The sequence below is a fragment of the Sorex araneus genome, chromosome 9 (genome assembly GCF_027595985.1).
Source record: "Sorex araneus isolate mSorAra2 chromosome 9, mSorAra2.pri, whole genome shotgun sequence".
Taxonomy (NCBI): Eukaryota; Metazoa; Chordata; class Mammalia; order Eulipotyphla; family Soricidae; genus Sorex; species Sorex araneus.
The window spans coordinates 23,284,391-23,308,672 of record NC_073310.1 but is presented as its reverse complement, the minus strand read 5'-3'; the positions used below and the strand labels follow the sequence as shown (position 1 = coordinate 23,308,672).

The following is a 24,282-nucleotide window of genomic DNA, read 5'->3' as shown; positions in this document are numbered from 1 at the left end:
TGACTCTGGAGGCTTGGCACGGGGCAGGGCTCTCGCGTTCCGGGCAGAGGTTCCTTCTAGCGCAGCGGCTTGGGTGAAGATATACAGATACGCTGTAGCATGAGGCGTGAGGGTCTGTCACTCAGGATTGTCAGGGGGAAGTAGGCTGTAGGTGTGCAGTGCCCCCCTCTCTGGGCACCTGTCTGCCCACCCTCGTGACATCCCCTTCACTGGTGTGTGATGACCATTCCTGACAGTGAGGCTTTCGCACTCGGGGTCTGCCAGAGGCGCTCGCTCGGCTGAACAAATACAGGTCTGCCCCAGCATCTAGAGGCTTGGTCTCCCCCCGCCAGGGAGCCAGTTCCTCTTTCATCACCTCGCCCTGCGGTCTTTGCCCAGCTGGTCAGGGTGCCCGAGGTCCCGGTCGACACGCCTGTGGGTGCCTGCCAGTGCCAGCCAGATGCCTGCTGGGCCAGGTGGGGTGTGGGCATTCCCGGGCGGGCAGCCCTGGGCCGGGGAGGCCCTTCTTGTCGCTAACCCCGGCTGCTCTCCTGCCTCCACAGATGTGTCGTTCGGGACGCCGCCTGGGTACGGCTGTGCCGCAGACCGGGCCGAGGAGCAGCGCCGGCACCAGGACGGGCTGCCGTACATCGATGACTCACCCTCTTCCTCGCCGCACCTCGGCACCAAGGGCAGAGCCAGCCGGGACGCTCTGTCCTCGGGAGCCCTGGAGTCCACAAAAGGGGTGAGTGCCAGGGCCGGGGGCTGGGGGACAGGTACGGGTGACAGAATGGTTAATGGACACTCTTCTCCGGGCCCTCCGTGGGTGCCCAGAGACCACCCACTGTTTGAAGCACGGTGGTGGAGATGGTGTTGGTTGCGACAGCCTGCCCCGAGGAGGCAGAGGCTGAGCCGGCAGCAGTGCTGACCTGATGTGTCCCAGCCTTTCCTCTCGCTACCCCTGCGGTGCGCCTGCTTTTTCACCACCAGTGGCACGACTAGGATTTCTCTGGAAGTCTCACCTGATCCATCACTAATAACCCCTCTATCGCCTCTAGCTTTTTCTTTGGTTTGTTTCTTTGGTTTTGGGGGTCACACGTAGTGGTGCTCAGGACTTACTCTATTTATTTTTTTTGAAGATTTCTTTCTCTCTTTTTTTTTTTGGGAGGGGGCACACCCACCGATGCACAGGGGTTACTCCTGGCGGTGCTCAGGGGACCATATGGGATGCTGGGAATCGAACCCAGGTTGGCTGTATGCAAGGCAAATGCCCTACCCGCTGTGCTATTGCTCCAGCCCCTCAGGGCTTACTCTTGACTCTGTGCTCAGGGGTCAAGAGTACTGCGGGAGAGGCACTTGCCTTGCAGGCGGCTGAGTGAGGTTTGATCTCTAGGCTCCCCCAAGTCCCACCAGGAATGATCCCTGAGCACCACCAGATGTGCACCCCCATAGCAAAAGGACTTTGGAGACATGCGAAGAGGAGCAGGCTGTGTTTAGAGCTGCAGTGGGCTCTGCCCTGCCTCCCTGGCACCGCGGACCCGAAGGTGCGGGTGGGGGGGGGTGCGCATGTCCTGCTGTGGGCACTCTGGGAAGCCGGGTCAGGGCTGCAAGCTGAAACGTAATCCTTTTCCAGCAGTGTCTGAGGAAAGAGGCGAGGGTCTGGGCACCATTTCCACCTGGCATCCTGGGGAGAGTGGAGGCACAGTGGTCAGTCCATACGGAGGCCCTGAGTGGACTTCCTGCCAGTGACCCACCTCTTTAGGTATAGGTGGCTGCGCACACCCTTGAGTTCTGTATCTGCGACACAGTATGGCCTGGACTGACCCCACAGTTCCCTTCGCCTGCCAGCCCTGCCCCCACGGTGCCAGCGAGGGGCAGGTGTGGCCCTAGGGTGACCTGAAGGGGGAACTCGCCATGCTGCTGCTGATCAGCCATTAGAGAGTGAGACGGCCCTGTGCCAGGAGTCTCCTGCGGGCATGTCAGGGGCCTGGGACGCAGCTGCTGGGCTTGGCAGAGGTGACCTTGTCAGTGCGCTCAGGAGTGCTCCCATCACTCCCCCAGTGAAGCTCAGCAGGGTAATTGCTGCCCATGACTCAGCTCAGCCAACAGTACGGCGCTGGGCTTCTGTCCGTGCAAGGACTGTGGCTGCGCTATCGCTCCTCCTTGCAAAGTCAAGGGAACCAGGTGCTTGGGGTCGGCCACGCTGCTCTCTTCTCTCTGGAGAGCCCGCCTGGGCTGGGGGCTGGGGCAGACAGGAAGTTCATGCCCTGCACGCCGGAGTCTCACGCCCAGCTCCTGGCCCTGTGTAGGACCCAGCCGGGCCCATCCTCTGCTCTCTGGGCTGCAGGGTGGCGCCCAGTCGCGTTGCTGATGGAGATGGAGTGTAGTCTCTGCCTGAGAGGAGGGAAGCGTTCCTTTGTCCCCTACCTGGCTGCCACTCCCTGTCGGGAGCACCCCCACCCCCCTGCCCCCGACTTCATGGGCACGGGTTTCTGTTCTGATCCCCGGTGCAACCCGTGTCATCCCCCCACTATGCTCAGCCCCAGGAGGGCACAGGTGTTCGGGGGGCTCTCGCGGCTGCTCACTCGCATGCCCGAGACTCAGTTCCTGCTCCTTTCTGCCCAGCTGACGGCTGGCAGTTCACTTCTGCTAGGTCCCTCCATCAGCGCTTTCTGCCCCGTTCCACCGCATACTCATTGTCACTGAATAATCATCACATCTTGCTTCTGCGTATACTGGCCCAGTTGTTTCTTTAAAAAAGTGCTTCACGGCTGAGTCTGGGCTTTGCACGTGCGGCTCGGGTTCAGTCTCAGCACCACGTGGTCCCCCCACCCCTCGGAGCACTGAGCTGGGAGAAGCCCCTGAACACCGCCCGGGTTGCCAGAACCAACCAAAAAACTCACCCCCCCACCCCCAATTCTTTATGTAATGGATGCATCCACTTGGCGGGGGCGGGGGGAAGGGAAATTTGCCATTGTGCAAAATACCTGTGAAAATTACGCAGTGAACTATCGTTCCTCCTTGTGTTTATCAGCGCGTTCAGCCTCAGTATTTGTATTGCTGTGCCCCTCCCTGCCCTTCCCTCAAAATGAGTCCAGCTCTGTCCCTCCCTAGCCTGTCCACCCTGCCCTCACCGCCCCGCGCCTCCATGGCCCCCTCCAGGAGCAGCCTGAGGAGGGCCAGAGGCCTTCCTTCCAGATTGCTGCTGCCCTTTTCCAGTTGCCCTTTACTTCTGGACACCGCCCCTCCCCCGCCCCCACCCCACAGTCTCCCGGCCCTCACGGCTCTGACGGGACTCACGTGTTCTTTCCAGAACTGGCATTTGCACGCGGCAGGGTTATAAATAGCCCTCTCCTGCCTTGCCCTGTGCCTCCCTCTGCCCTCTCCCCTCCAAGGTGGAGCTGGCCAGTGTCTGCGCCTTCCCTGTCAGATGCTGGGATGCCAGCAGCAGTGTCCAGGGCTCAGGAGAATAAGCTTAGTCCAAGTTGCGGTGTCTGCGCCCGCCGGCCCGGCCAGAACAGGGAGAGCTGGACGGGGCGCCGTCCTGCCGGCCTTCCAGCTCGTGGGCGGGACGGACACACAGCCCTGCTGCTGCCACCGCCTCCCCGCCCCAGCGCTCATAGCAGCGGGATTGTTCTCCAGGCACGAGCAGGGCTGGGTGGGTGGCTGTCTCGGACACCTCGTCCCAGGCTCGGGGTGGGCGGCTCATGCTGTGTCAGCGGTGAGCCGTTTCCGCATGCCGTCGGAGAGGGCGGCTGACTGCGTGCCGAGGGCTGCGGCCTGGCCAAGCGAAACCTCAGCCTTCACCCGCTGTCCTGCTTGTCTCTCAGAGACGGGTTCCCCAGCGGTGCCGTCGGATCGGGGACCCAGCCGGGACTTCTCTCCCTCACACTGATGTCTCCTTGGTGGTCACCTGTGTGTGGGGGATGGGTCGTCTCACAGTCAGGCTCCCGCCTGTGGCCTTCTCTCCCAGCACACCCCAGCTCAGGGGTGCCCTGTGGGGCGGGACCCACCTGTCCTGGGAATGGCTCTCAACTAAGATCTTGATGACATGTGTGTCCACACCTGTTAGACATGCACACAGGCCTGCACCTTGTCAGCAAGACTCATGGCAGAAGGGCAGCTGCCTAGGACCAGGGCAGGCCTGACTCTGGAACCGGGTTGCCCCCACCCAGTGTGTCCCTCCTGCTGGCCCGGGACCAGCAAGGCTGGGACTGTCGTGGGGTGTCCTGACCACAGAGATACCGTGAGGCCTGGGCGCTTCTCAGCTCTACCCTGAACCCCATGGTGCTTACCTGGTTTTGATTTGTCTCCGTCTGCAGATACGTGTGACTGTCACGGCTGGGGGCTGGGGTGTTGACATTGGCATCTGGCGGATGGAGACCCAGAATGCCACTTGACACCCTCCAAGCAGAGGCCCCCCCATCAGCTTCCCACCCTAGAGGCCGCAGGGCCCGGGGCCTGCTTCCCCTCGGTGGTCTTCCCTGGGCGTGCGGGCAGAGAGCTCCAGTCCCACCACCAGGGCTGCCATGGGGGCGGGGGGCCCGTCCCACACAAGCCTGTGGCTGGAGCACAGCATTGGAATGAGCAGGACTGTTCCCTCCACTGCCAGGGGCCAGGGGCCCGCCCCACCCGCGGTAGTGGGGCCTTCGGTGCAGGGCTCGGTGGAGGAGCACAGCCTGGGTCCCGTGAAGAGCTGGGGCTGGGGGCGCGCCGTGGGGCTGGCCAAGTCCTCATACGCGAGACTGCTGTCCTATGGCCAGTGTCCTGGAATAAGGCAGCACACGCCCAAAAGTCACACAGCAGATGGCCTTGGCCGTTTCCTGGGTGTCTGTAATACTGAGTCACTGACTCAGTGGCTCAAACCACAGCCGTGGACCTCTCAGAGTCCCAGAGACTGGACCTTCCTAGTCAAGGTTCCGGCAGGGTTGGTTTTTCTGGCGGTTTCTCCGTGATTCAGAACAGTGTTTCCGAAAGTGAGCGACACCATCCCCTGGGAGGCGCTTAAGTGATGGAGGGCGAGGGGGGTGGTTGCGAAGGTGCCTTCTGTGTGTTTGTTTTTTCTTTGGGGAGCTACACCTAGCAGTGTTCAGGACCCAGCTCTGCGCTCAGAGGGGTCACTGCCGGTGGCCTCAGGGGAACACCTGGGCTGCGGAGGAGGAATCCCACCTAGGTCAGCTGCACGCAAGGCAAGCATCCTACCACTGTACTCTCTCTCCAGCCACATCCGTTTGTTCTTTTAAGGAAGGTAGATTTCCAGGGTCGGGGAGGTATGGCCATGGGGCACTGAATGATTTTATGTTTTTCTGCAAAGGGGGAAGTAGGCCAGGTAAGTTTGAGCCTCTGGCTTGGGGGTGTTCGTCTTCTTTCTCTGTCCACCTCGAGAAGCTGAGTTCACATCTCCTCTTTTTCCTTTTTAAAACTGTTGGACTAGGCTTGCTTTTCCAGCCGTGCTCTCCCTTGAACACGGGTCCCACCTGCTTGTCTCTGTTTCTTTGCTCACTGACTTCCACACGTGAGAAGGCTGTGTTCCCTCTTGAACATCTGTTTCCCTCTTTCTCTCCTCTTCTAGGCAAGTTTTGACCCGTTCTATTCCTCTGCCCGCCTCAGAGAGCCCGGCAAGCTACCGAGAGTATCCCACCTGCACGGCAGAGCCTAGCAAACTCCCCGTGGCGTATCTGATATGCCAAAAACAGTAAAAACAAGTCTCACAGTGGAGACGTTACTGGTGCCAGCTTGAGCAAATCGATGAGCAACGGGATGACAGTGACAGTGACCTTAAAGTAAACATATTGAAATTCATTATATTTTGAGTATGTAGCATGGTGGCACTATATATATACATACACATACATATATACATACATATACATATATATACATACATACACACACACACACACACATATACAACAAATCTCACAATGGAGACATTACTGGTGCCTACCCAAGCAAATCGATGAGCAACGGGATGGCAGTGATACAGTGATACATATGTATTTGCAAAATGAGTACTATAAGTCTAGCTAATACCCATTGCCACATGGATGCAAATATTTTCTTCTTGTCAGGAGAACTTTTTAGATCTGTTCTCTTGGCAACTGTCAGATCTGCAACACAGTGTTATTAATTTTAGCCCAGGTTCTCAAGTTAACGACTTGGAGAAAGAATCCAGCTGACATGGAGTGAAATGAGTTTGTTGAGAATGTGCTTTTGTTAGATGTCATTTCCCAATTTCCTGGAACCTGTGTGTTAGCAGACTCGCTGTGTATCAGAAGACTCTCCATTACATCTTCAGGACTAAGTTTTGTAACTAGAGTGTGTGCTCTGACTTCTAATCTCTCCTTATTAAAGACACTGGTCCTGTTGGTTTAAGGCCTGCCCTAGTGAAGACTGTTTTTTGTTTTGTTGTGTTTTGTCTTTTGGGTTTTGGACCATACCTGGTGTTGTTAAGGGCTTACTCGTGGCTCTGTGCTCAGGGATCACTCCTGGTAGGGCTCTGAGACTGTATAGAGTTCTGGGGAGTGAACCTGAATTGGCCGCCTGCAAGGGGCATGCTCGACCCTCCGGACCATCTGCCTGAGGACGTTTTAATTTAGTTATCTCTTGGACGACTCCCGGGGGCACACGCAGCAGCCCAGTGTGTTATCCCAGAGGGACAGGAAGGCAGGCACCACTGCGGAGACTTGACCCCGTACGGTCTCCAGGAGGCTCCCACTCCGTCTTTTGGAGGCAGAGGCAGTTGGGTGTCACTCAACTTTTAGTGGGGCAGTGGGTGGGAGGGGGCACCTTGTCCACCCAGAAGAGGGTCATCTTCGGCAGGGACAGGGGCCCTGAGCTTGGGAGCCGGGCTCCCCCGGAACAGGCGGCAGTAGTCCCTAGCTCAGTCTGGCCAGGAACAGGTGCGCGGAGGGAGGCAGTGCCGCCTGGCCTGTGCTGAGAGTCAGGTGGCAGAGGCAGAGGGTGCGGGCAGGGAGCGGGGTGCTGTGGAGAGAGTCAGGGTGGCCAAACGGGTCCCTGACAGTCCGTCTGCTCAGTGTCTTCTGGGAAGCCTCTCCGTGGCCACAACTTTTCCAGGCAACGTTTCAGATCGACAGGCCGGTGACTGCTGGGTCTTGGTGAATCCCACACGGGCCTTCTTGGGAGGCCTGTCCTCAGGCTGCCCGGCCAGCCCTCCCCGCCCAGCCGGCCATCTGTAGCCCCCTCTCCTCCTTTCTCCCGCAGAGTGAGCTGGACTTGGAAAAGGGCCTGGAGATGAGGAAGTGGGTCCTGTCCGGAATCCTGGCCAGCGAGGAGACCTACTTGAGCCACCTAGAGGCGCTGCTGCTGGTGAGGAGGGTGCCAGGGCGGGTGGGGGCGGGAGGCCTGGGGGCACACTCCTCCCCCTCAAGTCCTGGCTCCCAGGTCAGTTTTTGGATCCCAGAGCCATTTACAGGCTTGCAGGAATGTCAGAACACCCGCACCTCTGAATTCGGAGACCCCTGCGAGAGGCAGTGGACAGCAGCCTGAGATTTGGGTGCTGTACCAAGGCTGGCTTTACATTGTCTGTGGTTTTTAGTTTACTGTTTATGCTTTCGGTTGGGGACACAGGTAGTGTGTCACACCCAGGGCTCCTGCATGCATAGCTTCACTGCAGCTCTCGCCAGCCCTAAATTTGGAGTGGTTTTTTTTTTTTGGTTGGTTGGTTGGTTTGGTTTTGATCATACCCAGCAATGCTTAAGGATTATGCCTGCCTTGCACTCAGGAATTATTCCTGGCGGTGCTCAGGGGACCTTATGGGATGCCAGGGATCGAACCCAGGTCAGCTGCATGCAAGACAAACGTTCTACCCCTTGTACTATTGCTCTGGCCCCTCAGTGTGCGTTTTTAAGGGAGCTTAAACATGAAAGCACCTTGTCCGTATGCCCATGCCTTCCTGCCCTGCATCTGGGAAGTGGCGAGCCTCTCACTCAGGCCCTCTTGCAGCCCATGAAACCTTTGAAGGCCGCCGCCACCACCTCTCAGCCAGTGCTCACCAGCCAGCAGATCGAGACCATCTTCTTCAAAGTGCCTGAGCTCTACGAGATCCACAAGGAGTTCTACGACGGGCTCTTCCCCCGGGTGCAGCAGTGGGGCCACCAGCAGCGCGTGGGTGACCTCTTCCAGAAGCTGGTGAGTGACTCGGGCCGGGAGCTCGCCTCCCGGGGGAGGGCGGCACCTGCGGGGGCCCCTGGGTGTGTCTCAGCGCTTCCCACACCACAGGGCAGCCCCCTGGGTGGAGGGGACCCCTTCAGAGTACCCTTGCTGGACCCAACACAATAGTGGTAACACAGACTTCCTTTCCTCCGCCCACTTTTCTGACTCGGCTCCGTTTTACTCGAGGTTTCCGGTGTCCAAACTGGTCCCGCCCCGCTGCCCTTTGATCAAAGAGATGTGGCTGCCGTGGACAGCAGGACTTAGGGAAAGCCACGGAGTTGGGGCAAAGGGAGAGTGAGGGTCACTGCACTTTATTTTCTGCAGCTACCTGGATTAAGAGCTCTTGAGCTGCTTGGAGAATTAAAAATTGTGTGGGGAGTGGAGACTTGTTTGATGAAGATGATGAAGGTGCTGAGAATTGTGCTTTTGAGCACCTCAGGAAGGCCCTGGAAGGGAAATGGTGACAGTGGGTGAACCCTGAGACCCTCAGCTTGCTCTCGCAGCTATTTTAGGCATCCGGAGGCATATGGAAGCTGGAGACTCTGGCAGCAGTGCTCTGCCCCCTTTGCCTTGCAGAAATGTCCTTAGCATGGGGCACGGGGCAGCAGGAAGACGGTGGGAGAGGTGCCCTGGCAGACTGAGTGTGTGGGTGGTGTCACCTGGGTCTGGGTCCCAGGTGGGCTCGCTTTGTACAGGTGGCCCACGGGACATCCTGGCACCGTGACGGGGTCTGGTTCTTGATTAGCAAGGACTTGGCTTTCATATGGAGTCCCAGTGGGTCCAGGGCCTCCCTGTCACCTGGGCTGCTCCTGTGCTCCCCTCGTGGTTGGTCATTGGCCTAGCCCGTGCCCTTGAGCTGTCTTATCTGGGGAAGGGGGACACTCCAGGGAAAGAGCCTGCTCCCTGCAGCCCTTTCTTTTAGAGCCCGATGAATGGAATCGGATGACAGAATAACTCCTGAAAGGGCTCAGTGGGTCCAAGCGGGCCAGGTCTGGCAGAGATGGCAGTGGGTCTCACCTGTTGAGAGCCAGAGGCAAGCCTGGGGCCTCTCTGGCCCCTCACACAGGGCCCAGGAGAAGCCAGGGATGTGCCTTTTAATGGAATCAATAGCATAAACCACTGGATATGTGTTTAACCAAGATGTGAGGAAAGGTAAAAGCGTATCTAAAAGGAAGAAACCTATCAGGGGCCTGAGGAGGAAGGAGAGAACTCTCAGATGGGATTGTTGGACTAACGTTTTGTTTTCCAACGTTTGTGACTGGGTTGTATGAAAAGGAGATTCCCTTCCGTACCTTTGCGACCCTCGGGGAAACCAGGCAGTCTCTTGAAGGGAAGACTGTGGGGACGTGGGGGGGTCAGGTTGTACTCCAAGAGCCTGGTAAGGGCTGTGTGTGTGTGTGTGTGTGTGTGTGTGTGTGTGTGTGTGTGTGTGTGTGTGTGTGTGTGTGTGTGTGTGTGTGTGTGTGTGTGTCTGGTGCTATCAGTACCCCCCTCCCTTCTGTTGTATGTGTTTGCACGTATGTGATGCTGTCAGTCTTCCGTCTGTCCCTGTTCATGTCCCTCCACACCCCCCCCCCCCGTGTGTGTGTGTGTGTGTGTGTGTGTGTGTGTGTGTGAGAGAGAGAGAGAGACACCATTCTCAGAGAATAACTTGAAGGCACACGCAGGGCAGGCCCCAAATGACAGTGCTTCTCCCTGAGTGCACAGTGGCCTGGGCCTTGGGGCACACAGGCTCTTTCCCTGCAGTGTCCCTTATCTCCAGGGGCAGGGCAGGTGGGGGTCCCCCCCCACAAGCTGTCAGGAACCTGCCAAGGGGAACTTGGCTCCCAGCCCTTCTAGGCGGGCCTCCCACACACCCAGCTGGCCCCGGTCAGTCCCAGACTCGCCCTGGCTCCCTCCTGGGCCCGAGCCAAGGTTCCACTCTGAGGTGTGGCTTCCTATTGGCAGCCGCCACCCAGCCCCATCGTGGACGCACTGGGCTCCCAGATTCCAGGCTACAGCTGAGATGCAGGGGGCACGGGAAACGCCTGTTTTGTTCAGATTCTCAGCACCTCGGACCCCCTTGCCCGGTGGATTCCCGTGCCCCTGTTTCTCTGTGTGTGTCAGATCAGCCTGGCTTTGAACCCTGTGGATTTGACTCAGCCTGCTGCCTCCCAAGGGTCAGAGGATTGTCTTTTGGGGTGCTGCCAGCACTTCTGCCCTTAATAGCATTCCAGGATCCCTCAGAAACCGACACTGAAAATGTCTCACCAGCACCAGGACTGAGAGTTTCCCTGTGTTCTCCGGTACCCTTGGACTCTCCTTCGTGCTCGGCACGGGGCGGCAGGAAGACGGCGGGAGAGGTGGGGCTGCAGTGGGCAGAGGTGCCCTGTCAGACTGAGTGTGCAGGTGGTGTCACCTGGGGCTGGGTCCCCAAGGACAGACAATGTCCCTGCCTCGTCAGAGCATGGTCAGCCCAGTGTCGCTGCTCTTTCCCGGAGGTTCCCAAACTTACCTGGCTTACCACCCACTGTTCAGGAAAGAAAGCAATCAAAATGAATCAGCACCCTGGTGGAAGTCTGCCTTCTTTAAGCTGACACGCAGGAAGCACCCCCACAGCACCTGAGGCTACTGTCCACCCCCACCCCCACACACCTAATCATTCCAGCAGCCCCAAGGCGGGTACTGCCCGCTCCACTTTGGGCTCTTTTCAGATTCTTTGTTGTTGGTGTTGGTGTTTTATGGGGGGGAGGTTCACACTGAGCAGTGTTCAGGCCTTACTCCTGCCTCTGCACTGAGAGATCACTCCTGGTGGGTCTCAGCGGGCTCGGAGGACCATGTGCGGTTCTGAGGGGTGAACCCGAGTTGCCTGAGTGCAAGGCAAGTGCCCTACCTGCTATACTGTCTCTCTGGCCCCAAGGGCTTGTCAGATTTTCCAGCTGAAAGTGTGTAAGGACTCCAGGGACCTGATGTCCTGTCCCAGCTGTGGCACCTCTGCTTTCCTGGGGGACCAGTGAGCTGTGTGCAAGAGCAAGAAAGCCTAGGTCACACCATGCCCTGGCTCTCCTTCCTGTGGGAAGTCAAGGGTTAACTGTCACCACCAGCTCAGGGAGTTGTTTCTGGCAGAAATTTTATCAACTCAAGTTTTCATTTTTTCTGATCCTTTCAAGCGTCCACAAGCTTTACGGGAATTCCACAAGATTACAAAGATTTTTCATGTGCAAGATACACCGACGATAGTAACATTTTGCCAAATTTGCTCTTATCGTTTACTTTTATCCTCTTCTTTCATGTATACACGAGACTTTGTGCATGTACACATACACACATCCAGAATAGCTGGAGAAAGTATTGTAGATATCCGCCCTTTTACCCCCAAATACTTTGCGGTGTATTTGGTAAGGACAGTGATATGTCCTGGGCCAGAGAGATAGTAGGGCACTTGCTTTGCATACATCTGGCCCAGGTTTGAATCTCTGGCATCCCGTATAGTCTGCTGAGCACCGCCACAAGTGACTCCTGAGTGCTGGGTGTGGCCCAAAAAACAAAACAAAAATTTAAAAAAATCAAAAGAACGAGGACGTGTCCATCCAAATCTATAGCACAATTACAACATTCAGGACACTTCAGAGTGATATGCTATTATTTAATGTGTAGTTTACTTACGAATTCCTCCCACGTTAGTCATCATGGTCTTTACAGTCATTTTTATTGTCCAATTTAGGAGTCAATCCAGGGCCCGTGCTGCCCTTGCTTTGTCATGTCTCTGATCTCTACTGATTCCTTGACCTTTGCTTGTCTTACATGACTTTGACCTTTTTTTTTTTTCTTTTTAAAGACACAATCCATTTTGGAGTTATCTGATGTTTCCTCAGAAATAGGTTTAGACTCGGGGCTGGAGCGATAGCACAGCGGGTAGGGCGTTTGCCTTGCACGAGGCCGACCCGGGTTCAAATCCCAGCATCCCATATGGTCCCCTGAGCACCGCCAGGGTTGATTCCTGAGTGCATGAGCCAGGAGTGACCCCTGTGCATCGCTGGGTGTGGCCCAAAAAGAAAAAAAAATAGGTTTAGACTCTGCACTTTGGGGCAAATAATGATGCTGCGAGGATGTGGTATTCTCATGGCCTCCTAGTCGAGGCAAATAATTTCCATTTTCCCATTATCTGTGATGCTCCATGTTTTTTGTTGTTGTTGTTGAAAATGTGGAAATGAACTGCTTAGAGCTTCTCTAAAGCCAGCCAGAGACATGAAATCCTTGGAGATGGAGCTGGAGAAGAGGCGGTAATAGAAGGAGGGATTTTCCTCTTTTGAACCCCATTTTCATTTTGTTTATTGGAGCTACCACAGTCTAGGCTCTTTATATATTAATTTTTTTAAAACTTTTTTATTGAATCACTGTGAGATAGACCCTTACAAAGCTGTTCATGATTAGGTTTCTTCTTAAAAGAGGAGGGGCAGGGAAAGTGCACTTAGGACCAAGGAAGGACCACCCGGACAGTGATAGTTGGCAATGATCACTTGACACAAACTGAATGCTGAATGGTGGTAAAGTGATATGCATGATACCCTTTCAGTAGCAGTATTGCAAACCACAGGAAAAAGAAGAGAGACACAGAGAGAAGGGAAGTACGTGCCATAGAGACAGGCTGTTAGGGCTGGCCAGGGAGGATAGAGGGGTAAGCGGGCAGGAGAGAAACTAGGAACATTGGTGGTGGGAAATGTTCACCTGTGAAGGGATAGGTGTTGTAACATTGTATTTTTTTTTTTTTTTTTTTGCTTTTTGGGTCACACCTGGCAATGCACAGGGGCACTCCTGGCTCTGCACTCAGGAATTATCCCTGGCAGTGCTCAGGGGACCATATGGGATGCTGGGAATCGAACCCGGGTCAGCTGCGTGCAAGGCAAACGCCCTACCCGCTGTGTTATTGATCCAGCCCCGTAACATTGTATTTCTGAAACTCAATCATGAACAACTTTGTAACTATGTATTTCATGGGGATTCAATTAAATAATATAAAAAATAATATCTAAATCCATAAATATCTAAATCCATATTAGATTTGGACCCACCCCTAAGTCCTGATTGTAACCCAGCCACTTCTTTGAACCTTGTCTCCAAATGCAACCATCATCTGAGGTGATGGGAGTTAGGGCTTCAGCATATCATTTCATCAATAGTTACAGCCCATCAGAACTTGACTCAGTGATCACCTCCTCAGAGACCTTCCTGGCACGGGATGCAGAGCAAGCCCAGTGTCCACAGCCCTTGTGTCAGCGATCTGCTGTACTGTGTTGTTTCTCCACATGCTTACCGAGCGTCTCTCCCGCTGGGTTATACCGCACTGTCTGAGTGAGTCACAGGTGGGGTGGCAGTGCGTAAGCAGGGGTCTTTTTGGGTGAGGGAGATGCTCAGTGACCAAGGGGGGGGGAGACAGGAAGAACTTGGGTCGGAACCATTGTACAGTGGTGAAAGTTGCACCGTCACTTACTGGGATGCTTATCAAAGAAGGTGCTGGGTAGGGCCTTCAGAGCTGCCGCTGCCTCCCCAGGTAGCCCCAGGCCCTTCAGGCAATGCCCCGAGGGAGTGAGACTAGAGATCAGGCTGTGCTGGGGCTGCCTGGCTCACCATTTCTGAGATTGTCATCTGCAAAAAACAAAATTCAGGATAAACATGAATACACTCAGATCAAATTTTGGTTCAACGGAGAACAATTGCCGGAAGCAATAGCAAGCCTAGGCCTCTAGCTGCGGGAGGCCCAGTCATGGGGTCTCTGGACAACCCCCTTACCTTCCTTGGACCTGAGTTTATTTCTCCCTCACTGTCTCTTCCCAGAGCTGCTCGAGGCAGTGCCCCTGTGGCCATGGGCATTAGTACTCCGCTGGGTCTCTAAGCACGAGACTAAGTGAGACCATCTATTGATGTCTATCAACAAGCAGACCAACAACTCTCGCCTTACAGCCAGCAGGTCCCTCCCACCAGGTGTGCCTGCAGTGTGACGCCTGGGCCCCATACCAGGTGTGGGTCCGGCTCAGGCCTGGGCAGCTAGGCTGCTGTCCCTTGTGTTCCTTAAGGGATGAGCCATGAGGGGACAACTGTAGCTTTCACATGTTGCCTGTGGCTGTCCTGGAACTGAGTTGAGAATGTCCCACCGGTACAGAAATGCATCTCTGCGCTCTCCAGCAGACCTGAACTTTCGCCATCACGAAATGAACGGGGTGGGAGGATTGAGCAGCTGAGGAAGGGAACTGTACCTGCCTGGGGTCGTGAGTCACTTCTCACCGTCGATTCCGGCCGGGAAGTGTGCACTGTGTGTGGGGAGAGGAAGCCAGTGGGAGGCAGCTGCACGGGAGAGCTGAGCTCTGCAGCTCCGCGCTGGCACCTGCACCCGGGCCTGTCCAGGACTCGGCTCAGGAGCCCGGGACCAGCAGCACCTGCCCCGCACCTGTCCCACTCACCTCTCTCCCCCTGCAGGCCAGCCAGCTGGGTGTGTACCGGGCCTTTGTAGACAACTATGGAGTTGCCATGGAAACAGCTGAGAAGTGCTGTCAGGCCAACGCTCAGTTTGCAGAAATCTCTGAGGTACGTGTGACAGGGCTCCGACGAGTGCACCCCTGTACCTCCCACAGGTGGGCTGTGGGCTGGGTGTTGAGAGACCGTGACCTGGAAGAACACAGTGCATCACACTGACGTCCCGGTGTAGGCCTCACCTCTGGGTTCCAGATCCTTCTGGGTTGGCTCTCTCACCCCAGGGTGGCGAACTCTGTTGTCAGCAGGCAGTAGGAGACCCCTAAGAAGCATGTTGCCTCCCCGGGGCCAGGACCAGGATCTGGGCCTGCTGGGTCCCCGGGTGCCCCCTGGCACCTGTGTGCGTTCTGCCCAGTTAGCTCGATGCCTGCCTCTGGAGTCCTGAGGCCGACTCTGCTCCTTGTTACCAGAGAGCGGAGGGTAGGGGGTGGAGGGGTGTTTTTCTCGGCTCCTCCTCTAGTCTGGGAGCTGAGCAGGCCACACTAGCCTTGAAAGCTGGGCTGGTATTAATTCTCTTCCATAGGCCCATGTGGGGTGGGGGCCAGCCCGGGGAGCAGGGATCAGTCTGGCTTCCACGTGAGTCTCTGCCCTGGGTGGTAGCCAGAGTGGCCTCAGAAGAGACTCCAGGTACAGAAAGGACACGTGGGCCTTCCCAGCACTGCTGGCTGTAGTTGGGTGACAGTCCCTTCTTTGTGGGCCTGTCCGTACAGACACCTTGACGTGTCTTCACTCCTCATACATCTGAGTACCTTCCCCATCAGGTCAGGATTCTGGACGGAAAGGCCCATGTGCCAAAGCAGGGCACTGCAAGAACAGGGAGGGAGTCGCAGTGTCTCCCTGCTGGTGACGTCTGCTTGGCTGCTCCACCCATGCTCTCAGAGGGACCCACGCTGCCCAGGCAGATGGGAGTGAAGCGGAAGGAAAAGGAAGCAGCCGACTGTACCAAAGTCCTGGGGGTTGTCCTGGAGTGTGGACAGGGGTCGGTGTCACTGGAGGATCACTGCCCAGGTCAGGAAGAGGGAGACGATCTTTGATCTTCTCCCCCAGGACCAGTCCTAAAGAAGGTGCAAGTGACATGGCTAGTGAGATGGGAGTTGTCCTGGTTAGGGTCTCAACTCCGTGGACTAGAGAGAACAAGAGTTACGTGGAAAGGCCCCTTTGGGGTGAAGGGAGTTTGGGGGAGATGGAGTCAGACCAAATTTGTAAGTTTCTTTGAGACAGAACTACTAGGATGCTCAAATGCATGACTGTGTCCAGGGTCATGTGACCTGTGGGCTGCTTCCCAGGCACACATGCTCAGGACTCCTCTTGTAGAGTGCCTCGTGTTCAGCTCTCACACCCCCTCACACCCTTCGGGTTGCTTCTGAGGCAGACGTCTGGAAGAAGAGGAATCACTGTAAGACGTTCATCTCAGAAAAGATGGTAGTGTTACCATGCGTGTAAAGTGACTTCGTTTCTTTCCTGTTTTGAGATGGGTTTTTACTGAACAAAACTTACTTAGATGTGGGATGGGGGCACAGAGCGATAGTACGGTGGGTTGAGCACTTGCCTTGAAAGTAGTCGACCTGGGTTTGATCTTTGGCACCACATGTGGTCCCCGAGCGCCATCAGGGGAAATCCCTGAGCACAGAGACAGGAGTAACTCCTGAGCACCACTTTGTGCGGCAACGAAACAAAACAAATAAACAAACACAAAAACGTGAGGTAAAACAAAGAAGAAAAGGGAAATGTTCAAGAAAGAACACAGGCCTCTCCAGAGTGGGAAGGAAAGAGAGAGAGACGTGTTCGGGGGGAACGTGGGCTTGAAAGAGCAAGCCGGATGCCATCTTTTTCATCCTGAGTTTCCTGCAGCATGAAAGGTTGGGGAAGTTAACTGGGAGCCCCCTGTTCTCTCTGCCAGCCTTTGTTCAGAAGCCTGGGGCTGGGCTCCGCTCGATGACTTCAGCCTCATAGAGTCCTTCCCTCCTTGTTTCCCTTTGTACTGTGACTAAGTGATGCTTTGACCCACTTGTGTTGATCCATGACTTAACCCACCAGAAATTATTTTCGTTCTAGAAATCCAAGTGCCGAGTTTTTAGCAATTGCATTTGCCAAGTTGGGAGAGGGTGGGGAGGAGGTAGCATCTAGGGTGTGTCTCAGGAGGGGTGGGCCTGCCCGGGCCATCTCCAAAGGTCATGCGCTTCCTAGCCAATGGTCACCTGCATCTTCTCTGGTTGCTCCCCAAACCAGTTTATTTCCTATAGGAAGGGCCGTAGGATATGCTGGATTCTCCATGGCGAAGGTTCTTGGCCAAGGGATAGTTATGACCCCTAATAAGCCTGAGACATTTTTGATTGTCAGACTGGGCAGGAAAGGGAAGACCTGCTACTGAATTTGTGGGCATCGGCTGGGGCTGCTGCTGACTGTCCTGTGGCAGCACAGGGCAGCTGTCGTGAGACAGGAGTTTTCGGTCCCAAATGTTGATGGTGCGAGACCGAGAAACTATCCCAGGTGATCCTGGGTGTGCAGGGCTGGCCGGGTGCTCACTTAGCTCCTCTTTTCACACTGTGGCCCAGATGCAACCCCAGATTCGTTCCATGTGAGGGTCTTTGCAGTGAGAGAGGGGTGAGGTTTCTGCCGGCAGTGTTTGGCTGTGGGGCTTTTCTGCCACTTCAGACCGTCTTCAGTTGTCCTTACAAAAACCTGCTTTTCTCTTTTGCAGAACATGAGAGCCAGGAGCAACAAAGATGCCAAGGACCAAACCACCAAAAACTCTTTGGAAAGTGAGTTCTCAGTGCCAAGGCCTCTCCATGCTTCTCTCTGGATGGCCGCCGCAAGCGCGAGGGAGGCTTCTGGGGATTAACAAACATGCCGCCCCGTTGGCTCAACTCTCCAGAGTGACTTTGCTTCTCTGGAACTTTAGTAGTGAGAGTAGAGAGACACAGGCCTGACGGGGGTGAGAGGACATGGTTGAGACCCGCTTGCCACCACCCAGGAAGAATGGTAGGCGGTAGCAGGTGCCCACAAACCAGACACTGGCGGGTACTTTAGGTATGATTGTCTTGTCCCCAAGGACCCTACAAGGAGGATTTGGAGTTTTTTGTATTTCGATTGAAAGAACAGGTCTCGAATGAAAGCAAGCCTGGAAACGTTAGGTGGCGGGCAGAGGGCTTGAGGCCAGGCTCATCTGACTCTGAGTTCAGCCTCCTCGTTCTGAGCAGAAGCTGAGGTGAGAAATGTCGCCACTTCCCACTCCAGGTGTTTTCACGGAGAGTTACATGCAGACACGGTCTTGCCATGTTCTGAGCCTCAGTTTCCCTGACTGGACAGTGGGGATTACGGAGCATGTTCCAGTCATGAGTCACATGGGAAAAGGCTCCTGACATGTGAGAACATGTGTTCAAGCATCCCTACCCTTGGTGGGTCCAGGCCCACCAGCCAAGAGCTGCCGGAGCTCTTCCTTGCTGCCAGAGGCCTGCTGGGAGGCTGAGGGCTATGCTGGCCTCTCCCGTCTCATCCAGGGCTGGGTGTTGAGAAGCTGCCCGTCTGTTCCCAGGGCGCTGTCTGGGCTGGAGAGAAGGTCTTTCACCAGGGCTGTGCCCCCACTTGTTCTCCCCAGGGCCTTGGTGGACTCGGCGCCCTGGGCAGGAAGACCCTGAGTGATGCTTACCAACCTTGTGGGCTGGTTCCCACCACACCCTCTGGACCCAGCAGCATGTATTTGATGTCACAGACTAAAACCTTTCGGGTCCAGCCTTCCAAGTGCTGTGGGTTTTAGCTGTGGTGCTGAATCTGCCCTGGTTACCGACGAGCTAGACCTTGCGGGGGGCGGGTGGGCAGGTGGCGTGGCTCACCCTGCCTCTCTCTCCACAGCCCTGCTCTACAAGCCCGTGGACCGGGTGACTCGCAGCACGCTGGTCCTGCACGTGAGTCCCTCTGTCCTCAGTGTCCCCAGGGTACTGCAGCCGCCATGTGTGGCCACCTGGGCCCTGGCCCTCTCCTCTTCTCTCCCTGGGGCTCTGGCCTTTGCTCTCTTGGGTCTGGCACCCACCTGCTTTGGCAGGAGCTGTACATCTTTATTGTGGGGCAGAAATGCCATCTCAGAGACAGGAGGAGTGACAGTGTAGCGGGTAGGGTGTTTGCCTTGCATGTGACTAGACCTGGGTTCGATTCCCAGTGCCCCATGTGGTCCCCCAAGCCCACCATGGGCGTTTCTTAAGTGTCGAGCCCAGAGTGAGCCCTGAGCACTGCTGTGTGTGTCCCCCCTCTCCCACCTCCCCTCAGCAGGAGGGAATGTAGTGGCACTGCAGGTGTCTTCCTGCCTCTCTTGGGGACACTTGCTGGGGAGGTGGCGGCACAGGGGGCGCCCCGCCTCACTGCAGAAGGCTTCGTCAGCATCTGAGCTCAGTTTCTAGGAGCACGGACACTGGATCTGGGGACCACTTCTAAGCCCTGCTTCCCAGCCTGGGTGGGGAGTCACCCAAGGGGCGGTCTTCATGCCGAGAAGCCCAGCCCTCCCGCTCCATGACCCCATCCATGTATATGTTGAGAACGCGCAGGTTGTACATGTGCGTTTTTCTGGTTTTTTTCTTTTTTAATTGCCACTAATTCACTAGAAGTGTTTGAAGTCTTCGTTTTCTTTCCCACTTCCTCCCCACAAAGGAACCCCCCGCCACAGGATTCTTTATGCATGTGCCAGTAGATAAAGGAACTTGTTGAGATCATGCCGTTTTCTCAAGCTGTAAAGGAACTTGTTGAGATCATGCCGTTTTCTCAAGCAGTACATGCTTCCCACTTTTCTATTTTTGACCCGTTTCTCACTTGGGTCCAAGCAGTTCTGCCTCATTCTCCACTGAGCTGTGTCGTATTCCAAGTGGAGCATTCCTGTCTGTCCCCCGCTTCTCAGAGGCACAGTGGCGGGGCAGGTGTCTGTGTCATAGACTGTTCTATGCACTTGTGATTCGCTGCCCGGGGAACTGTGTGACTTCTGACTCCAGGCCTCCTCCATGCCCGTTTGTGCTGCCCAGGGTCTCTCTGCGGGATTTGGGAGCTAAGGGGATTTCTGTTGCTGGGCACCAGGGCACTGGTACCTTGAGCACGGTCATGTGCATTTCTGTGGAGCCGGGGTCAGCATTCCCACCTTGTTTCCAAGGGGTTCTCACCCTTCAAGGAAGGAAGAGCCAGAGAGGCGGGGGGGCGTCTCCCTGCCCTTGCCCTGATCATTGCTCCAAGACCTGGACCGACTCTGCCCCCTAGGGGAGACTTCGGGTTGCGGTAAATCCCGGCGAGGGAGTACAGTGGGTGTCACTACACTACTGGCCATAGGACAGCACCTGACTCAAATTGTCACCTGTACCAAGGTGTGGAAGCCCACCATAGAGCATGCCCCCAGCAAGGGTTCACGAGTATGTACTTAGGAACTGTTTGTGAAAAGTGCTCCCGTGAGTCCAGGCCCCTGGTGAGAGGTGTCGGGGGTTGCCCCGTGTAGGAGGGAGGCAGCCGGGGCCTGGCGCTCGCTCACTCGAGTCTCCCGATCTGTTGCAGGACTTGCTGAAGCACACTCCCTCCAGCCACCCCGACCACCCCCTTCTGCAGGATGCCCTCCGGATCTCACAGAACTTCCTGTCCAGCATCAACGAGGAGATTACCCCCCGCCGGCAGTCCATGACCGTGAAGAAGGGAGAGGTGAGCTGGGTGTGCCCCGCTGGCCTGATGGCTCAGCTTGACGTAGGGAACAGCTTCTCCTTGGAGTTCCCCCAGCAGTGGTCAGATCAACCCCAGGGCTGTGTGCAGGGCCCTGGGGTTGCAGGGTGGGACTCGCTCTTGACTGTCTTTTTTTTCCATTGGAGGGTGTAGGGAGTTATGTCCAGGGACCCTCTTTTCCTTGGTCTCCCCTTCCGCCCTTATCCTTGCCATCTCTGGAAGAGGCTGGTGGGGGGGACATGACTTCACCTGGATCCCCCTGAGTGTTTCTCGGACTGAGAGCGTCAGTGCCGGCCTTAAGGCTTCAGAGGAGGGGCAGGGGAGAGGGGAGAGGAGGTGCACCATGCATCTGTGAGGTGAGGATAGCTGGAGATCCCACCTGGTAGACGCTCTCCTCTGCCCTCCGCGTGCCCTCCCACCATGCACAGGGTACAGGGCGCATGTGTTCCAACCCCCTGACCTAGAAATTCTCTTCGGATTGGTGTAGGCAATCGCTGTAGCTCTGACTTGCCCACCCGACCTGCCCCTGTAGAAACCTCTTTGCTCATGGTCCCGCTTCCCTGCTGACCTGCCTTGGGAGGGCTCCGGGCGTCTGAGTAGGAAGTGTGGTAGTGCCTGGGCAGGGTGGCACGGGAAAGAGTTTGTATCTGCTCCCCCCTCTCATGTCTGACTCCGCTGACCTCAGTGACATTTGCTTCATGAGAGTGATGGCTTGGGTACCTCAGCTGTGAGAAGGGGGGGATAAAGCCTAGTGATCTCTGAAAGGTCATAAGTGTGATGTGACTCATATGTGCCTTCATTGTGCCCTTTCTCTCCGGTGTGTGGTGGTAGAGATGAATTGGCGGTGGGTAGACCAGGATGGCGTAGACCTGGGGCTGTTCCTGGGGCAGGCCTTGCTCCTCTGCCAGTTCGAGAAGCCAAGTGCAGTGGCAAGGGCGCTAGAATGGCAGCCCACCCCCTCGCCCCGAGTTTGAGATTGCCCGCTGAGTCCCTGCTGTGTGGAAGTGGGATCCCCTTTTCTCTGCTGCGCGTCTGTCCTCTGAGAGCCTCCACGGCAAAGGTGGGTTTGAAGGGGTCTTGAGACCTGTGAGAGTCACAGGCACAGGTGCAGGGTGAGAAATTCGTTATGTCTGGGGGCCGCCCCCATTTCGTTGGTGCTCTGGGCTTACTCCTGGCTCCGAGCTCAGGGATCACTCCAGATGGGGCTCGAGACCCGTGTAAGGTACCAGGGATCAAACCCCGAGTCTGCGGCGTGCAAGGCAGGCGCCCTGCCCATTGGACCCTTGCCCCGCCCCAAGGAATGAGGCTTTTTGCCGTGGAGGTGCCAGGAGAGAGGGTTGGCCACTGTATGCTTCGTCACTTTATTTGGGAAATTGTAGCGAAGGAGGCCTTGGGCTTGGGAAATAGCTGCTTTCCCCTCAGGCTTCTGTCTCCAAATTTGGCATGTGACTTTGGTGATGAAGTTTCCAATGGGGAAAAGGCATGACTGCCGGGCTCTCCTGATCTAGGGATCCCGGCAGAGACCCTCTTCTCTGAGGAGGAGACTGGGGGACTTGAGCCACAGCCACCCGACAGGTCCAGGATGAGGTGAGGGCAGGTGTCCCCGGCACAGTGCGCCCCCGTGGTTAGATGGTTCCGTCCTCTCCTGGGCCCCTGTCTCTGGCCCTAGGACAGAGCTCCCTGGAGGATGGTCACTGCAGGGAGGAGGAGGTGCCATTTCAGTCCAGCACAAGGTGGCCGCCAATTAATTTAGCTTTAGTTTGGGGCCACACCCGGTGATGCTCAGGAGTTACTCCTGAATTACTTGGGAATTACTCCATTGTACTTGGGGCATCATACGGGGATCAGACCTTGGTCAGTGGACACCGCCCTGCTGTCAGCGCTGCTTGCAAGTCCACAGAAGAGGTTAGGGGACGTCTTGGTGGACCCAAGGCAAAAGACTGAGCCCACGGGGAAGACCCTGCCGTTTCTCTCAGACTTTCTCAAACCTCCACGGAAGTGTTGATGGAGTGTGGCCTCGAGTCCTGCCCGGCTTTTTATTCTTCCTCCCCTCTCAGTGGCGCCTTTCCCAGGAAGTGGCAGGGCGGGCACCTGCTGCTGGGACTGCTCAGCCAAGCGGCATGAGCTGTTTCGTGCCATGCTCTGCCCCTGGGCTTGGCCGCGCTGGCCTTACAGGGCATTGCAGCAGCTCTGAACCAGCAGCGAGTGCCCCTGGCCGGTCTCCCTGGTAGGTCCCTGTCCCTCGGGCTCCTCTGTGCTCCGGTTCTGTCCCCGCCATGGGGGAACGACGACCTGGCCTTTCCCTCGGCTTCTTGCTGACTGCATGCCTGCACCCTGACCAGGACCCTCGTTTCCACACTTACTGGACAAGGGAGCCGCTGGCGCAGCTCACCGCCAGCGTCTATCTGAGCAGCGCCAGCCTGGCCACTCGGGGCCCCAGGAGAGGAGGTGGGGCTGCAGGCCACCCTCGGGGACAGAACCCACTCGTGGAACAAAGCCAGGGCCACCCTTAGCTAAAGGGGTGCCTTAGGTCTGCCACAGCTGCCTGTACCTGCGCTCTTTCGCTCAACTCTCCCTTTGGCGACTCTGGTCTCACCTGGCCAGGCCTTGCCGATGTCTACCTCAGAACCTCCAGCTCTGGGCCGGAGAGATAATGCACTAGGGCGCTTTCCCTGGATGCCTCTGTTGCAGATCAGTCCCAGACATCTCGTATAGTCCCCTGAGCCTGCAGGAGTGATTTCTCAGCCCAGAGCACACCACTGGGTGTGCCTCCCAAACCAAAAGCCAGACAGACAAACAAGCAAACAAACAAAAAAACACCCCAGCTTCTGCACCTGTCACTGTCACTGTCATCCCGTTGCTCGTCGATCTGCTCGAGCGGGCATCAGTAATGTCTCCATTGTGAGACTAATTTAGTTACTGTTTTTGGCATATCGAATACGCCACAGGGAGCTTGCCAGGCTCTGCCATGTGGGAGAGATACTCTTGGTAGCTTGCCAGGCTCTCCGAGAAGGGTAGAGGAATTGAACCCGGGTCGGCCACGTGCAAGGCAAACACCCTACCCACTGCGCTACCGCTCCAGCCCCTTCTGCACCTAAGGGATGCCTTTCAGCGGCTTCTCCCAGAGCCCGGAACTGTGAATCTCAGCTCAGGCTGCTTTTCGAAAATACCGTTGACAGGGCCGGGGACCAGCACATGCGCCACAGCGGTTCCTTCTCGGTCCTGGAGGCTGCTGAGCGCCAGCCTCCCGGCCTCCAGAGGACTGCCTGGCCAGGTACCCGGCGGACTTTCCTCTCTGTGTGCATGTAGACGGCGGAGGGGCTTCTCTTCTCCCACTGATTGTCAAGGGACCAGTCCCATCCCGGGGTCCTCTCCTGATCACTCCATCTTAACCAAGTGACCCTCAGCAGCTCTTCTTCCAGGTGTCCATCACCAAGACTTAGGGGGCTCTATACGGATTTGGGGCAGCCTTGTGGGGAAGGACCACACACATGTAGTCCGTCACAGGCTTTCAGGCAGATATCTCTTCGGAGGTGCGGGTGCTTCAGGCAGGGTTGTGTTGCCTGGGTGGCAGTTGGCGGTGGCAGGCCAACCTAGGAGGGACCCCTTGGGGAGGAGGCAGTAGTCCAGTGTGGATCCCCCACCGCCCCATGGGGATTGCTTTCTTTCCTTTTTTTTTTTTTAAATTTTATTGAATCACCGTGAGATAGTTCCAAGCTTTCATGTTTGGGTTACAATCACACAATGATCAAACACCCATCCCTCCACCAGTGCACATTTCCCACCACCAATATCCCCGGTATACCCCCTCTCCCACCCTCCCCCTGCCTCTATGGCAGACCGGAGTTGATGTTTGCACTCAGATACAATACCATACGTTTGCCTTGAATGCAGCCGACTCAGGTTCAATCCCCAGCACTCCAGATGGTCCCCCGAGCC

General features: G+C 56.3%; 1 protein-coding gene across 1 annotated transcript in view; it reads left to right on the top strand.

Moving 5' to 3' along the window:
- BCR (BCR activator of RhoGEF and GTPase) overlaps window positions 1-24,282 on the top strand; it is a 115,717-nt gene that overhangs the window by 65,869 nt on the left and 25,566 nt on the right. The window contains exons 2-8 of the mRNA XM_012935169.2: window positions 543-724; window positions 7,204-7,308; window positions 7,945-8,130; window positions 14,608-14,715; window positions 17,363-17,423; window positions 18,514-18,566; window positions 20,185-20,325. Coding sequence (XP_012790623.2) covers window positions 543-724; window positions 7,204-7,308; window positions 7,945-8,130; window positions 14,608-14,715; window positions 17,363-17,423; window positions 18,514-18,566; window positions 20,185-20,325 — 836 coding nt within the window. The remainder of the gene's footprint in view (window positions 1-542; window positions 725-7,203; window positions 7,309-7,944; window positions 8,131-14,607; window positions 14,716-17,362; window positions 17,424-18,513; window positions 18,567-20,184; window positions 20,326-24,282) is intronic.